The sequence below is a fragment of the Haliotis asinina genome, chromosome 1, assembly GCF_037392515.1.
Source record: "Haliotis asinina isolate JCU_RB_2024 chromosome 1, JCU_Hal_asi_v2, whole genome shotgun sequence".
NCBI lineage: Eukaryota > Metazoa > Mollusca > Gastropoda > Lepetellida > Haliotidae > Haliotis > Haliotis asinina.
Genome location: NC_090280.1, coordinates 64500015 through 64517869, shown reverse-complemented (window position 1 = coordinate 64517869; position 17855 = coordinate 64500015). Strand labels below are relative to the sequence as shown.

General features: G+C 39.1%; 1 protein-coding gene across 1 annotated transcript in view; it reads left to right on the top strand.

The window, feature by feature from the left end:
• Nucleotides 1–11988, top strand: part of LOC137281932 (ATP-binding cassette sub-family C member 9-like) — a 54740-nt gene extending 42752 nt beyond the window's left edge. The window contains exons 24-32 of the mRNA XM_067813662.1: nt 1364–1466; nt 2575–2688; nt 4087–4207; nt 5350–5480; nt 7055–7242; nt 7697–7800; nt 8468–8517; nt 10336–10485; nt 11342–11988. Coding sequence (XP_067669763.1) covers nt 1364–1466; nt 2575–2688; nt 4087–4207; nt 5350–5480; nt 7055–7242; nt 7697–7800; nt 8468–8517; nt 10336–10485; nt 11342–11482 — 1102 coding nt within the window. The 3' untranslated portion in view covers nt 11483–11988. The remainder of the gene's footprint in view (nt 1–1363; nt 1467–2574; nt 2689–4086; nt 4208–5349; nt 5481–7054; nt 7243–7696; nt 7801–8467; nt 8518–10335; nt 10486–11341) is intronic.
• The last annotated feature ends 5867 nt before the right edge of the window (nt 11989–17855 follow it).

The window sequence follows — 17855 nt, the reverse complement described above, 5'->3', positions numbered from 1 at the left end:
GACCCATTTAAGATAAGATATAATTACAGACAGCTAAGTTTGGACCACTGAGCAGGTCTAGCCACTTCTTGCCTCTTCATCATGTGAATGTTGAAGGGACCTGATGAAAAGACAAGAAGTAGCAGTGAAACATTGCGTTGTAAATATTACAGAAGTTGTAAATCCATACCATAAGTTGTTATGTTACCTTCCAACTTCTAAATGCCCTTCAAGCATCCAAGACCCATTTAAGATAAGATATAATTACAGACAGCTAAGTTTGGACCACTGAGCAGGTCTAGCCACTTCTTGCCTCTTCATCATGTGAATGTTGAAGGGACCTGATGAAAAGACAAGAAGTAGCAGTGAAACATTGCGTTGTAAATATTACAGAAGTTGTAAATCCATACCATAAGTTGTTATGTTACCTTCCAACTTCTAAATGCCCTTCAAGCATCCAAGACCCATTTAAGATAAGATATAATTACAGACAGCTAAGTTTGGACCACTGAGCAGGTCTAGCCACTTCTTGCCTCTTCATCATGTGAATGTTGAAGGGACCTGATGAAAAGACAAGAAGTAGCAGTGAAACATTGCGTTGTAAATATTACAGAAGTTGTAAATCCATACCATAAGTTGTTATGTTACCTTCCAACTTCTAAATGCCCTTCAAGCATCCAAGACCCATTTAAGATAAGATATAATTACAGACAGCTAAGTTTGGACCACTGAGCAGGTCTAGCCACTTCTTGACTCTTCATCATGTGAATGTTGAAGGGACCTGATGAAAAGACAAGAAGTAGCAGTGAAACATTGCGTTGTAAATATTACAGAAGTTGTAAATCCATACCATAAGTTGTTATGTTACCTTCCAACTTCTAAATGCCCTTCAAGTATCCAAGACCCATTTAAGATAAGGTATAATTACAAACAGCTAAGTTTGGACCAAATGTCCACCACTGACCATATCTAGACAAGTCCCAGGTCCTTTCTGACAGGATTTGTCAGACAACCACTTGAGTTGATGATGTCTGTTGTCAACATTGTATTATTATTCCAATTATAATGATATTGTTGTAAAATAAAATACAATATGATAAATTCAAGGGAAGGAAAACCAGTGACCAGCATAATGAGCAAACATGTATGCAGTTAGGATACAGTGATAGGAGACAGGATACAGGCATCACTAGTTTGTCGTCTCTAAACACATAAAGGGGTTAAATTGTCAGATCTCAACAAAGTCGTGTGATGGGATTACATTGGATTATTTAGATGTTGTAGAAAATGTCATGAGAAAGGAAAGTACAAGCTGTGAAAGAGATAACAAACTTGTGTGAAATTTGTCATTAATATACCAGCTTTCACTGTTTTCTTTTGCCAGGTGCCAAGTGGCATTCCGTAGGAAAGCATTTGCAACCATCGACTCTAACATAGCCCCCTTCCTGTATATTCACACCATCAACAGGTGGCTTGGAATCAGGCTGGTGAGTTCCATATTGACACTTAGGTTCGGCTTGTGGTTTTACGTCACACTCAGCAATATTCCAGCTAGATGGCGGTAGTCTGGACCAGATAGTCCAGTGATCAGCAGTATGAACATTGCTCTATGCAACTGGGATACGATGATGTGTGAACCAAGTCAGCAAGCCTGACATCTTGATCTTGTCACCTCTTATGACATGCATGGGTTCTTGCAGATCAGTTCTAACGTGGATATTCATGGTTTGACTCTTAGGTTTTCACTTGGTAAGAGGTACAATGTTTTTGGTCAGGTTGTAAACAAAAAATGATCACTATATTGAGAAGCAGAGCAATTTTGTACACCAAATGTATTTTTATGGGGCGACTGCTACACACTAATTCAGATGAAATCTCACTCAAGACTTTGAACCGAACCCATGCCCCTTCACTGAATATCCACATTTGATGTTGTGATGTTTAAAATGAAGATAACAGACTGGGTTCAGTGTAGAGCTAGGGTACCTGTAGATAGAATTTACTGATCTTCATAGTAGGTCATCAAGCTGATTCTGATTCATCATACAGTGCTCCATCCTTGATAGTCTTAAAGGTATATGTTCCAATAAATCTCCACTAATACTAGGATGCATCTGCTGCTTGGCATCTGCTGTGTGCCTCCTTTTGCTGGCTTTTTATCCAATCAGGTGTCTTTGCTGTGGAGTTGTTTGCAGCAAACACAAGGCTTCTATCATAATTCACTTCTGTTTCTTTTATGTGACCAATTAGATTTGGCAGCACAGTTGTTGCAGAGGTACCCAGAAAGAGGTAGAAGTTGTTCTTGCGTATATTTCTTGACGGTTTCAGACCTGTCAGTTTGCCTGTGTGATTTTTTCCCCTGTAATCTTAGTCACACAAAGAGCAAACCCTTGTGTTTTTTTCACCCTTAATCTTAGTCACACGAGCAACCTTCGTGACAGCAGCCACCATCTTTGTTGACACCGGCTTATGTGATTGCCTACTGTGTGAAGGCAGAGCTTGTAAATGGAGGTAGTATAATTATCATTCTCAGCCATAGACGCATCATGGGTACTAGTCAAGATGTATAATAATATTGGGATATTTTGGTTTCAGGATTACCTGGGCTGCCTCCTAGTGTTCCTGGCAGCCATTGCAAGTCTGAGTGCTGGAGCTCTAGGCAGTACCAACCCTGCCTTCATCGGGCTCTGCATCATGTATGCCCTCATGGTAAGTCGGAATCTGTTCCAGTGATTCCTGAATGTCAAGATCGGTAAAATGAGCACTTGCTTCAGTTTCAATACCTGCCTGCAAATCAGACAAACTTCTTTAGTACATCAAATGAATTTTCTCATTAAACAATGTTGTTTGAGGTTTCTTGGCTTCTGGGTCAACAGATCTGATTTCTTTGTTTCTAAATTGAACATCAGTGGGCAGTTCTTAATGAAAAATAGTACAGGCCATAGTCAAAATATTGACCTTTCTGCATCCAGTTGTTTGACAGTGCTATAGGCTGTTCTACCAAGGTTCTAGATTTATGTTCTGTATGGGTTTGGAATTTGTAAGATGAGTATTTCCAAACTAGTTTGTTAAATAATTAATGCTAAATCATTTTAGATAAATAGAAATTTGATCTTTTCTTCCTCAATACTCCAATTTGATGATTGCCAGATGTTATACAGAGTGGGAGGGGTTAAAACTTCCCACTGCACTCTCTCAGGACAAGTCGTTTCCATTTGGGCAATAAAAGAATGGTATCTTATTTGTCTGTGGGCTACTACATAATTTCCAATTACAGTTTCAAACTGCATATTAACTTGGATTTCCTTTCATATCTGCTCAAAATGTAGCTAATAAAGTAGAGTTATCTTTCTTTGCTATGAATCTCTTTTCGATATGTTCCAGAAAACCTCAAGAACCATGTTGATTTATTCTTTAATATTTACATATCATGATAATTATGATGTCATAAAATCATCTCAAGTGGAAAATTAGTCAGGACAATTTTCTTTGGTAAAGTCACTTGCCTTGTGGCAAGTCTCATTAAAAATTAAAAAATATTTGTTGAATCCCTGAGTGGTAGCAAGCAAAACAGGAAGACATGGCCTGATTTGGTTCGTGTTCTTTAACTCCGTCTCGACATTCATATCCTGAAAACACATACCACATTTGCATTTCAGATCTATAATGGTTACTGAGAAAATCTCCCCATTGGGGATATCGAACGCTATGTAGCATAACTTAGTAGCAAATTGTAACATTGTTTCTGTTCTTGACATCCATCATGGCATCCATGTCCTGAAAACACGTACCAAATTAGATTTCCCTATCCATAACCTTTTTTGAGAAAATCCGTCCCCATCAGACTGACAGAGCTCAAACAGGTATCTCCCTCTCACTTAGTGATGGGGAATACTAACAACTCACAAGGAGATTGACTGATTATGGTTCAATTTGAAGCACTTCTATAAGTTTCCAAATGCTTTGCTTTTCAGAAAGGTGTGTCTTGATAGAGACGTGCGTATTTCGATAAGAGAGTAAACCAGTTTTTTTATGCAGTGTTTGTCAATTGACCTTATACCATATGAGTAGAGGTTGAGTGACTGATTTTGTTCAATATTTGGTCAGATCTCAGCACTGCTTAACTGGTTAGTGAGGATGACGGCCGAGGTGGAGATGAACATGAATGCTGTGGAGAGAATACGGGAATACACGCTGCTGAACTCGGAGTTCCAGAAACACAAGGATGGTTAGTCTACTCTTACCATACATTTGGTCTGTCATGATACATTTTCTTTAATGATGGAACAAAAAAACAATTTTATTTCCAGACAGTGATGTTTGTGTTTCACTCTGAATTAAACATTTTTTAACAGTGATATAGACATGTAAGATGACCCCTGTGCATTGATGAAATATTTTGTCAGTAAACTGATAGAGATAGAAGAAGTAACAGGCCATGCAGGTGTTCATAAACAGGAGATACAAGAAGTAACAGGCCATGCAGGTGTTCATAGACAGAGCAGGTGAAGGCTGACTGACTAGGTGTTCATGGAGGACCAGTTATGATCAGATTTACCGAATGTATCTGTACCAACCAGGTGTTGAGACTGATAGATGGTTCTCAGGTCACAGTTTCACATACTGATCAGGTGTTCACATACTAACCAGGTGTTAACAGTCTTACCAGGTATTTACTGTCTAACCAGGTGTTCACAGTCAGACAGGTGTTCCTAGTCTGACCAGGTGTTCACAAACTAAGTGTTCACAGTTTGGCCAGGTGTTCATAGTCTGTCCAGGTGTTTACAGACTGACCAGGAGTTCACAGTCTGACCAGCTGTTCACAGACTGACCAAGTGTCAAAGTCCAGCCAGGTACTCAAAGCATGACCAGGTGTTCACAGACTGAACAAATGTCACAGACTGACCACTTGTTCAGTCTGACCAGGTGTTCACAGACTGACCAAGTGTTCATAGGATATCAAGGTGTTCACAAACTAACGAGATTAGAGAGACTAACCAGGTGTTAACAGTCTTACCAGGTATTTACTGTCTAACCAGGTGTTCACAGTCAGACAGGTGTTCCTAGTCTGACCAGGTGTTCACAAACTAAGTGTTCACAGTTTGGCCAGGTGTTCATAGTCTGTCCAGGTGTTTACAGACTGACCAGGAGTTCACAGTCTGACCAGCTGTTCACAGACTGACCAAGTGTCAAAGTCCAGCCAGGTACTCAAAGCATGACCAGGTGTTCACAGACTGAACAAATGTCACAGACTGACCACTTGTTCAGTCTGACCAGGTGTTCACAGACTGACCAAGTGTTCATAGGATATCAAGGTGTTCACAAACTAACGAGATTAGAGAGACTAACCAGGTGTTCATATTATTTCAGGTAATATCCAGGTGTCAGACTCATGGCCAGAACAGGGTGCGATAGAGTTTGACGAGGTCAGTTTGAGGTATGACAGTCACCTTGATAGCGTCGTCAGTAATGTCACCTTCTCCATTAAAGCTGGAGAAAAGGTAATGAACTTTAACGTTATTGTTGTTGTTGTTTTCCTATCAAACGTATTACTTTTTGCTTCCATGAATGAACTTTCATGCTTACATTAATATGAAAGTTGTAACGATACATCCAACTTTAGATAGAGTGCAATTGTTGAGTCAAATAATTGATGGTAGAAGCGAGAAGCAATCGATAGTACGTTTGACATCAATAGTTTAGTAATTGATGTATGGGTACATTTGCACCGGATACTTGTTTGGTATACTTTTATTGTTAAGGTGCAGACTTGCAGTTTCAGTGAGTTTATGTCTTAACTGTTAACTTGATCTGGGTTTCATGCTTCTTGTCATTTCAACTTGTTTACATTTCAAATAAACTATACATATTCATTTGACAAATTCAAATGAGACAGTTCCAGGATGAAAAATACTGTTGCAATAGACAGTAGTATGCTGCAGTAGACTATTGCTGTCACATCAGTTTTTATCTCTCCACAGTAGTCACCCAAACTTAATATCCCTTAAGCCACAAAGCATTTGATTTCGATATACATGTTCCCACGTCTTTATTCATCAGTACACGTGAAGACCTGGGTGAAAATAGCTTTTTAACAACCCGGGTGTAGCAGCATCGGGTGGTCAGACTCAGTGACTTGGTTGACACACATCATCATATTCCCGTTATGTAGATTGATGCTCATGTTGTTGATCACTTGATAGTCGGTGCGGCATTACACAGCGAATAAAACTTTCTTCATTTGTGAGATTTGTTTGGAATATGAGTTGTCTGTTACATGTATTGTGATAAAGATAAAAAATATTGCACAGGTATGTTGAAACTTTTTTGGCCTTTATGGCAGTGATCTGTAAATTAATGAATCTGGCCAAATAATCCAATGCTCAACAGCGTGAACATTGGTCTATGCAGGCGGGGTACGATTACATGTCAGCCAAGCCAGCGAGTCTTGAACACCCAATCCCCTTAGATGCCTCTTACGACAATGATGAGATATTGAAGACCAGTTCTAAAACACATATATGAGGCAGGAGTAGTCAGGTAGCCTGGTGGTTGCAGTCTGACCAGGTGCTCATCATGCTAAAGACTCAGGGTTAATTCCCCAAATGGGTCCAATGTGTGCCCATTGCTGGTGTTCCCCATGCTGATATTGTTGGAACATTACTAAGAATGGAGTAAAACCTCACTCACTCACTCACTCACTCACTCACTCACTCACTCACTCACTCACTCACTCACTCACTCACTCACTCACTCACTCACTCACTCACTCACTCACTCACTCACTCACATACATGCATGAAGCAGGCGTGCCACATTAACATGGTGTGCCAAGTGGCTGCAAGAGTTGTATGATCCCCAGGGTGTTGAGATTGATAATATGTTGTGCTGTTCGACTTTTACATCCAGTGATCAAGGGAAAATAAAGGGTGCCTTTCAGCAGCTGAGCTGGATATTAGTGCAATGCAAGTGTTAGTGTAATTAATAATGTCTTGGAATAAAGGAGAATCATGTTTCAAACTCTATTCTGTTCAGTGTTTATCTTGACTGTCTCACATTTGTGGATCACTTGTAGATCGGGATCTGTGGTCGGACGGGCAGCGGCAAGACATCTCTCACTCTGGCACTCTTCCGTATGCTGGAGCTGTCCTCTGGGGAGATAACTATTGATGGTCAGAATATCGCCCGGGTTGACCTTGCTGTATTGAGGTCAAGGCTGTCTGTTATTCCTCAGGACCCTGTTTTGTTTAATGGCTCAGTGAGGTGAGTCCAAGAGCTTGTCTAGTCAGTTATTTAGCATGTGTATCGTATAATGCACCAGGTTTAATAGTTCAGCATTTTTATTTTCTGTGTTTCTCATCATCCCATCAACCCCTCTAATTATGTTGCAGACTCCCAACTTTTTTTTTCATTCCAACACTGCATCGCACCTAAAATGAATCACCTCATCATATAAAACTATTATCTTTAAATCAGTAATTGTAATAAGAATTACAGTAAATGAGAATCAAGAACATCATTCAGATCATTTTTTCTTTTTTAAGGTTCTTCTTTTTTGTTGTTGTTGTTGTTTTATTCATGACTGACTGACCCATGTTCAGAATTTGGTGGCTACATGATACACATTAGAAAAAAAACACAAACATGAGTAGTGATTTGTTGTATAAACATATGCGTCATTCTCATTTTACTTAACGAGAGTCTGGTGTGACCCTAGGTTCAACCTTGACCCAAGTGGGGTAAAGTCTGATGAGTCTCTGTGGGCGGCACTGGATACAGTCCACCTTCGGGAGACAGTCGCAGCACTTCCAGAGACTCTTGGTAAACAATTCCACATGTCGAATATTTGTTCTTTGTTTGAGCCTTAGACATTTAAAAACAATGGATTATGAAGTTTGGAATGACACATTTCCATTTGATACCTCTAAATTCAGCCTTTTAACAGAAGAGAAGAACATGAGTATCAATACATTGATACTCTACGTATCTGTCAGTAAATAAATAATGTCTGACAATAACCTTTCAGAACTGTATGTTTTATGGTAAAACTAGTTTTTGCAAAAGATATGAACGTGTTAAGGTTTGGGCTAGTATTGATCTTCAGTATCCTATTCTTGTCATAAGAGGCGACTAATGTGATATGTGGTTTGGCTTCCCAACCACACAGTTCAATGCTTATGCTGTTGATCACTGGATTGTCTGGCCCATATTCAATTGTTTACAGACTTATATTGCTGAATACGGCATAGAATTATACTCTGTCTCTTACTGAAAAGATGTAATTACTAATAAGTAGATCAACAGGGTATGAAACTCCACAAGATTATGTACCAAACCACATGGTTGACCATCCCATCTGGGACATTTAGACATTCAGCTATTTCGAACATGAGTTATTGAATCTGAGATGACCATATGTTACAAACACAGACGTATCTACTCAGTGTAGTGCTGTTTTTATTGTTACAAAGCTGTATCTAATTTACAGAGGCTCAGGTGTCAGAAGGGGGAGACAACTTCAGCATGGGGCAACGTCAGGTGAGTTTCCATGGCAACCAGGCCTTGATTGTGGTAATTAGATTTTGCACTGTGCAGCAAAATGCGTTTTGATACTTTACTGTTCACTGAACACAGACTTCATGTTGAAAACTGAACATTGAGGAACTAGCTTTGCAGAGTGATTTTCTTGATTATATGGACATGTGATTATAAGACTGATGGTGTTCTTGTTATGAAGTATTGTGAATTAAGATGAAAAGTCTTACCAGACCCAGAAAAATTTATTTGTAACGTTCAAAAATATAAAAAATGAAATGTTATATATACAGTCATCGCTTGCAATACCGTGGATTCGGTTAAACCGTGGGGTAATCCGTGGCTCCCATAAAAAGTTTGTACTGCAATCACACCCCTTCACGAAATCGAAAATGGCTCATCAACAAATCCGCTGATGCGCTCTTATGACTTACGTAAACTAGTGAAATTCAGTGCAGATGTCAACTGACAGTGTTTATCGTACTTATCCATTGTGTTTCACATGCTTAAAACATGCAGGGTTTTCTCAATAATAATCATACCAACATCGTAGCAGTAACTTATGAAAGACAAGACATGCACATGCTATCAGTCAAGTTACGACGAGTACTTACAATGTTCTCTGTGATGCAACACACCGTGCTTTAACGCGGTAAGACACAGTCATCCCAGGATGTATGGTGTCAGAAACGACATTTTATTTGATTAAATTCAATCCCAAATTTATTTATTAAAACTGTTGACAGAAACAGCGGAAACGCCGTGAAAGCATTACCTCATTCCATATGCGTACAACTTCCTCTTACCTCATTCGTGAGGGTCTGTTTTTCGCGCCTACCCTGATAGCACCAATTTCACATTATTCTTAGCAGTCACCAACAGATTACAGTCTCGTCTCCGAGACCCGCGTTATTGATTCATTGAAGTCAGTTTCAACAATTAAATGGGCAAAATTTTGTTTTTTCACAATCAAAGTTGCAAGTCTCGTGGGAAGTCAGTGGTGACTTGTCAAACTGTCACCTACGTAAATTGTATCAAGACAGGTAACGACCTGTGTTCATAATTATGTTAAATATGTTTGCAGAAAACTCACATTATATACTAGCCAGATAGCAGTGTAAAATAATCTGTTACAATAACAGCTTAATATGTAAAATATTCTGATAATGGAATAGAAATTCTTTGATGTAATATTATCGGATCGTTTTTACCTGAATCACCGGTACATTGGACCAAAACATCTGATTGCTATTTCCAGCTTAGTTGAATAACAACAAAGACGTATATTCATGTGAATATAGGTCTTTGATAACAGGTAGTGATTTTTGATTGCAAAGTTTCCAGTACATATATATTTTTTCATTTTCAAAGTTTGGTTATTTTCACCTTCAACGATACAATATATTTTTACTGGACCCATTTCATGAAACAGCTGTTTTGTTATGTTCTTGGAATATACGATCTAACTCTTTGTTCCACATTATGTAATAGGTACTATAACGCGGATGTCTAATAACGCAGGGGATCATCCATGAACCCCAAGACCCGTGTTATGGCGAGGGATGGCTGTAATTGTATAGTGAGCAACATGTGCAACAAGGTTATTACTGGAAGTTGCACTGGGTGCAAGTTCCTTAAATCGAGCCCTGCCTTGTGTAATTTTATGCAAACCAGATGACCCATGATGACTCACGGTGTTCCTCCAGACTGTAACTTAAGCAAACCCTGTTATATGAGTATACTTCCAAACTGTTTTTTTTTTCGGAAGAATATTATTTTTTCACAGGTATTTGACTGTTGTGTTTTTCCATTCTGTCATAGTTAATATGTCTGGCTCGAGCATTCCTACAAGACTCTCGTATCATCATCCTGGATGAGGCCACGGCATCAATAGACATGGATACTGACGCCAAGCTGCAGGAGATTGTACATGAGGACAGCTTCAAGGAAAAGACCATCCTTACTATTGCAGTGAGTACCCTGCCAGCAGAATGAAGATCTATAATGGACAGGTCACTTGAGTTGATGGTTGGGTTCAAAATAGGCATGACCTTGAGTACCCACGGGATTCATAACCCATTTACAGGTCACTTGGGCCAACTGATAGTGTGGGAAATGAGCATGACCTGAGTACCCACAGGATTCAACCCATTTACAGGTCACTTGGGCCCACTGATAGTGTGGGAAATGAGCATGACCTGAGTACCCACAGGATTCATAACCCATTTACAGGTCACTTGGGCCCACTGATAGTGTGGGAAATGAGCATGACCTGAGTACCCACAGGATTCATAACCCATTTACAGGTCACTTGGGCCCACTGATTGTGTGGGAAATGTGCATGACCTGAGTACCCATGGGATTCATGACCCATTTACAGGTCACTTGGGCCCACTGATGTGGTGGGAAATGAGAATGACCTTGAGTATCCACGGGATTCATGACCCATTTACAGGTCACTTGGGCCCACTGATATGGTGGGAAATGAGAATGACCTTGAGTATCCACGGGATTCATGACCCATTTACAAGTCACTTTGGGCACATTGATAGTGTGGGAAATGAGGTGCATACTTCTTCAGACCTTCACCCAAGAGAAGTACAATTCAAAGTGGCATCGAACCTCACTCACTTACTCATTTTATCAGGATGTGCCAAGATTATCCATGATGATTGCTTCTTAGTGTTAGTTTTCAACATCTGTGATTTCAGTAGACCTTTCCAGTCATACCATGTTGACAGAAAGTGTCAGAATTGAAATACTTTTAACCCATACAGCAAAATAGTTTTGAAGTTTTTGCCTAAATCTCTTTTCTGTTTTCTTTCAGCATCGAATGGCAACTATTGCTTGTTATGACAGGGTTATGGTCCTTGACCAAGGTAAACTGGTTGAGTTTGATAAACCAGATGTACTGAAGAAACAAGAGGACAGTTTATATGCCTCCCTTGTGAACCAAACTAGCAAGTAACCATGGCAACATCATTTGGTCTCCATAGCAACAGAGGCATTAGCTTCATCAGAATACAATGAATGATGTCTGAATTCATTAGAAATCCATCCACCGATAATGAAATGTGAAATTATTATATATCTGTGTTGGTTACAATGACAACAGAACATTCAGTGTGCGTGTGTAAAGTTGACTTGCATGAATGGAATTCCATACAGGCACAAAGATAATTTCGACACCCAGCTGGGACATGTAGTGTTGTAGCACTACTGTTGTTCTTGTGATGAAGACATGAAATTGTTGTACATAAAACAAATGGACTTTGTTTACATATACCTCAAAAGCAGTCTCATACTGAATGTAGACAGACTTCCACATGTGTTGTGATACTGAGAGGCTGTGATTTGTCATCCATCCCATCATGCAGTGTTAGCCCATCTTGTGATGTTAATTTGTGACATTAGAAATCCCATCGTGCAATGCCAGCTTGGACATGTTGTCAATCTGTGACATGCTAGCCTAACTGTGTTCTTAATCTGTGACATCACCTATCCTATCATGCTGTGCTACCCTGTGACATCACCTATCCCATTATGCAGTGCCAGCGTAGCCATGTTGTGAAGTTGATTTGCGACATCCTGTCCCATCATGCACTACCAGCCTGTGACACCATCTATCCCATCGTGCACTGCTAGCCTGGCTGTGTTCTTAAATTGTGACATCATCCATCCCATAATGCAATGCCATCAACACGATATTAACTCATATGTTGCCAGCAAAAAAGAAACCCAACAGACATGCACCTTGTTTCCAGATGTTTGTCCGATGATGTGATTCATCTTCAGCAACATGTCAGTTCGGCTTCTTGCCCAACAGTTTCCTTCTTTGACCATCAACTGATAATACTTAACAGGAAGACTTGTGGAGGAATCCTATGGCATGCGTCACTGGATAGTGTCCATGTTGTGTGGAAACTGTGTGCGAAATAGATGGGAATGTGATATTGTTGGCATGACACAGGTTTGATCAATAAGCTGCACCAATTTCATCTGGACAGGTGGAAACACGAGTGCCTAGACAGAGGGAAACACGAGTGTCTAGGGCAGGTGGAAACACGAGCATCTAGGACAGGTGGAAACATGAGTGCCTAGACAGAGGGAAACATGAGTACCTAGGACAGATGGAAACACGAGTGTCTAGGACAGGTGGAAACTTGAGTACCTAGGACAGATGGAAACACGAGTGTCTAGGACAGGTGGAAACTTGAGTACCTAGGACAGATGGAAACACGAGTGCTAAGGACAGATGGAAACATGAGTGTCTCGGACAGGTGGAAACTTGAGTACCTAGGACAGATGGAAACACGAGTGCCTAGGACAGATGGAAACATGAGCGTCTAGGACAGGTGGAAACATGAGTGTCCAGGACAGATGGAAACATGAGTGTCTAGGACAGGTGGAAACATGAGTGTCTAGGACAGGTGGAAACTTGAGTACCTAGGACAGATGGAAACACGAGTGCCTAGGACAGGTGGAAACAGTGTCTAGGACAGATGGAAACATGAGTGCTAAGGACAGGTGGAAACATGAGTGTCTAGGCCAGATGGAAACATGAGCGTCTAGGACAGGTGGAAACATGCGTGCCTAGGACAGGTGGAAACATGAGTGTCCAGGACAGATGGAAACATGAGTGTCTAGGACAGTCCCAGCTTTTCTAAAACAAACATGTGAGGGAATGTCACTGTGATGTTATGGAGTGGGCATGGTATGCTTCAGATGTTGGTATCAACAGTACATAGAGGTTCTTAGTTATGATGTGATACTACACCAGATGTGCAGACATGTTGTTTGTAGAGCTTGGTGTCACATTGTGAGCTTACTTGACTGCATTTCACAAAGTTTTCACAAAGTGATCAAAGAACACTGATTGTCATATAACCATGTCCCACCACAAACTGCATCCACTTTGTGAATCAGCACCATGCATTCTATACATTACATTTACGCATCAAGTACTTATAGATGAACCGTCAAAAGGGAATAATGAAACAAAGTCATGGCCATAACAGACTGATGCATATAAAGTAACCTAGTGGTAGGAGCGTTCACTCATCATACCAAAGGCTGGTGCTTCATTCCTCATATGGGTACAGTGTGTGAAGCTCTTTTCTCCTATCCCCATCATGATATTGCTGCAATATTGCTAAACACGGCACAAAACCATATTCACTTGCTCACTAAAACTGGGTGATGCATTGGAACTAAATCATTTACTCTTTTAGGTACGTGAGTGGATACCCTCAAACTGTCATCCACCTACATTGAAGTAAACACCCCAAGCTTCTCATACAGGAGGATGGTGGGGTAGACTAGTGGAGGAAGTGTTTGCCCATCACACCAAAGACCTGGGTTCGATTCACCACAAGGGTACAATGTGTGAAGCGCATTTCTGGTGTCCCTCACCGTGGTATTGCTGGAAATTTGCAAAAGGTGGCTTAAAGCTATACTCACATTATTGAAAAGCTCACTGTTCCATCATGGACAAAGGTTTGCTTTCTTTAATGTATTCTGAGATTTCACCTATAAATATTATATTAATTGTCACAGAACGAATCGCTTTGCTTTGGCCTTGTGTATGTATAGTTTGTAATGCTGACAAGGAAGACCTGTTGCAGGACATCCAGTAGTGGAAGAAACGAAGGTGTTCACCTGATTACCTTGATGACTCCGGTCATCAAGGATACTTCTTCAACTAGCCCTTATACTGGAACCAACAGGTCATTGTTAACTCATATTCACAGATGCCCGTGGCATCCATGGTGATAATAGATACATTTGTGACTTTGTATACATGGAAATATTTCTTGATTATGATATGGCTTGAAATTTAACAGGAATGCATTTCTAAGGGAAAAAATACATCTCAGGTCTCGTCTTTTAGTAACACTCTTTGAAATGTGTCAAAGCTAGGATACACTTACACATCATTGTCAAAATTATTTCCAGTAATAAGAAGACACGTATAGTAGAATTTCAAAATTCATGTTTCTTGAGAATTTGTAGACTTTGAATTTGTGACGTTTTTTTTTCCTAATAGGTGTCTTTTTCCAATTCCATTGGCCCAAAATGTAAGTAATTAGCAGTAGCTTTAGAGAAACATTCAAATTGATGATCCATTTAATTTCCTGACACAGGAAAGTATTTCTGATAATGCCACTGACGTGTTTGTGAAAACTCATGGGGCCTATTTGATGCCTGTATATTACAATCATGAAAAATTATCATGGCCTTGTTGCCACGGTAACAATGTATAGCAGTTCTGACCAATGGTGCTATGTAGAAATCCATTATTGTTAGAATTAGAAGAGTAATGGTTACTCTGTAGTCTTGTAGAAGATCTATTTTTTATCAATTTATATCCAGATCAGATTTATTATAATGACAGAACTATTTCCCTAGTTCAAATCAGCTGACTTTTAAGTGGCAAAACAAGGGATTGAGCCAAAAGCACCTATTTGTTCTGTTGGCTGTTTCTCCAATGCCAAGTATGGCAGCGGCCGTGAAGGTACATTACAAAGCATGAATATTTTGTTTTCTAGACCAAGTTTAATCTCTTATTCCTGATCCTATAGACAACCCTTAACTTCTGTGAAATTCCTGCTCACATTTCCATAAATTATCACTGTTCATGTGATTAACAGCAGACAACACTCGATATCCATTTTAACTGTTTATCTATTTCTCTTGTCGTCTGTGTTCCAAAATTTCCTGTTTCTCTTTGATGACCGTCAGTTTAACCAACATCTTTTTAAAAACTGATTTTATTGCTGATGAGAGAAATACACATATGCCTGTGAAGAAATTAATGACATATGAGAGGTTTCCCTATTTCCATATGACATGTACTACTCACAAGAAGTAAGAACCCATCCCATTCTTTCAGGTATGGTGAAGTTGTCTTAGCATTAAGACTAACTGTGGTAAGATGAAAGATTTGGATGATCCTTAACTTGTTTGTGTGGTATACAAATGATGATAATATCTGTAGACATTAATATGAATACTGTATTCCACTAACGGCACAAAATGAATTAACCAAATCTGTGACAGTAATTATGCTGATGTTGTTGATCTGTTGTTGATCTGTTGTTAATATGTTGTTGGAAAGTACTACTAGTGAGATGTAAGGGTATAACTAGTGTTTGAGTAGAGGTAGTGAGAGAGTAATCATTGTAATGATTTGTACTAGCTACTTACTAGTTGTTCTACAAATGGTATTGTTATGTACCATTGTGTGACTGTTGTGTTGTGGTTGTGTTGTATTTTGATGTATTGTACAAATTCACGTTTATCGTTACTATGGCAACTATGATAGTATGGACTTGTTATGTTGATCATTTTCAAATGCATTTATCCTAAGAGTCAAAGCTTGATGTCATTGATGTAGTTGAGATAGTTCATGTTTCAAAATTACAAATACTTTTCATTTAATGAACACCTCTTTTCTTTCATGATTAATTTAATTTGAGAAATAGGAAAAAAAACAGTTTATGTAGTTAATATGTTTATGTTTACTGATGTGTTGTCTTCCTTAGAGTGTGTTTGATGATGTATTTATTTCCAGAATATCTATTTAGTCAATATCTGCTGTTGCAGTTATCTACCCTTGGCTGTAAATCAAGATGATAAAATCAAAATGTTGAATGTCTTTCAAACTGTGGCGCCTAGTTTACTGGATTTTATATTGTCACTCGGTAATGTCATAATCAAGGTTTGCACCACTAGACTGTCTGGTCCAGATTCGTTTATATACAGACTGCTGCCATATAGCGGGAATATTGCTGAGTGCAGCTTTAAACAACAAATGATGATGTGATCTGACGTGATGGTTACAGATGTTCTCAGCAACTGTTAAAAATATGGAAACGAAATATGTATGTTTTCACATACATGAATGTCTTGAGGGAGTTTGAAATCAGGGACTGTGTTAAAATGTGTTACAGAGGTTTGGCCCTTGTCATTTGTTTCTTGACTTAGGCCATGTTATTCCCAGTGACAGATTTTCTCAGAAACCATTATAGATAGGGAAACCAAATGTGGTATGTGTTTTCAGAATATGAATGTGTGTGGTGGAGTTTTAAAAACAGGAAGCAAATTGGAACAGAAGATTGTGGCAGGGGATATTGATGACCATGTCTTCTTGGCCAGTCAGGAACTGAGTGTGAAGTAATATGGTTCAAGGCGATGGGAAAAACTCCTCATGTAGCAAATTACGTCTTCATCTTTTAAAAGCCACTATTAGCACCATTACTTTGAGTCATCATCACCATGTTTCATGGCACATAGGGTTATGATGTGCTCCTTCAAAATGTCACAAGTTTATGTTGTTACAAGCTACAAATGATTAGAACCTAACTGAATCCTGTTCCTTCAGTTCAGGGTGGTTAATCTAACATGTTTTGAAAAGATATCACTGAAATTGCTTTCCCTTCACCTGACTGTGCATGCCTAGTGAAATGTGTCTTCTAGCTGGACACTTTGCTGCCATTTGGTGTGAAGTACAAAAATCTGAAATCTTCAATTTGTCACAATATGGGTTGACTAACATAGCTCACCTGTATCCTTGTGTGCCAAGTATGTTCCATTCTGCTGATCTTAAGTCAGTACCTCTACATGCTGAGCAGGTAATACTAACTGCACTGCTCTTTGTGTCCAATCATGGGACTGAGCCAAAAGTATTTACTTATTCTTTTTGCTATATATCTGACGGCATTTATCTTACAATTCCTGAGGTGAATTTTGTTAATGTTTTCAGTATTCATCACAATGCCAGTTGATTGTTGAAAACGGGGCCATTGTGTTCATGTATCCAGTACTTGAAATCCAGTAATATTGATCGTCGAACTTTACTTACATTGTGTTTTGAGTGATGTCCATAAAGAATAGTCTTAACTCTTTTTTGACATTTTAATGCTTTTTCATTTTAACATTTCATCGCTTAGATGTGTTATCAGTATTCATCATGTTTTCGAGCTATTTTGTTTTTACCTTTGAACCTAATTCAGTATGTAAGTATTGTTATAAGGTCTTTCTGTCTTATGATTAGAGTGCAGGACCCATGATGTTAGTAAAGCTACTTATATAATCACAAAAAACATATGTATTGGATACTTTATTCTTATCTAAAAAGTGCTGTGTTCTCTGTGTAGATAGAGGATACTAAATGACCTGCCATGTAGTACCATTTTTATCAAATGAGTGAATAATTTCGCATCAAACGAGCAAAAGCGAGTTTGATGCTAAATCTTTCAAGAGTTTAGTAAAAATGGTATTTCATGGAAACGAGTTTAGTATTCTGTTTATCACTCGCCAACATAAATTGGTAGAACCTG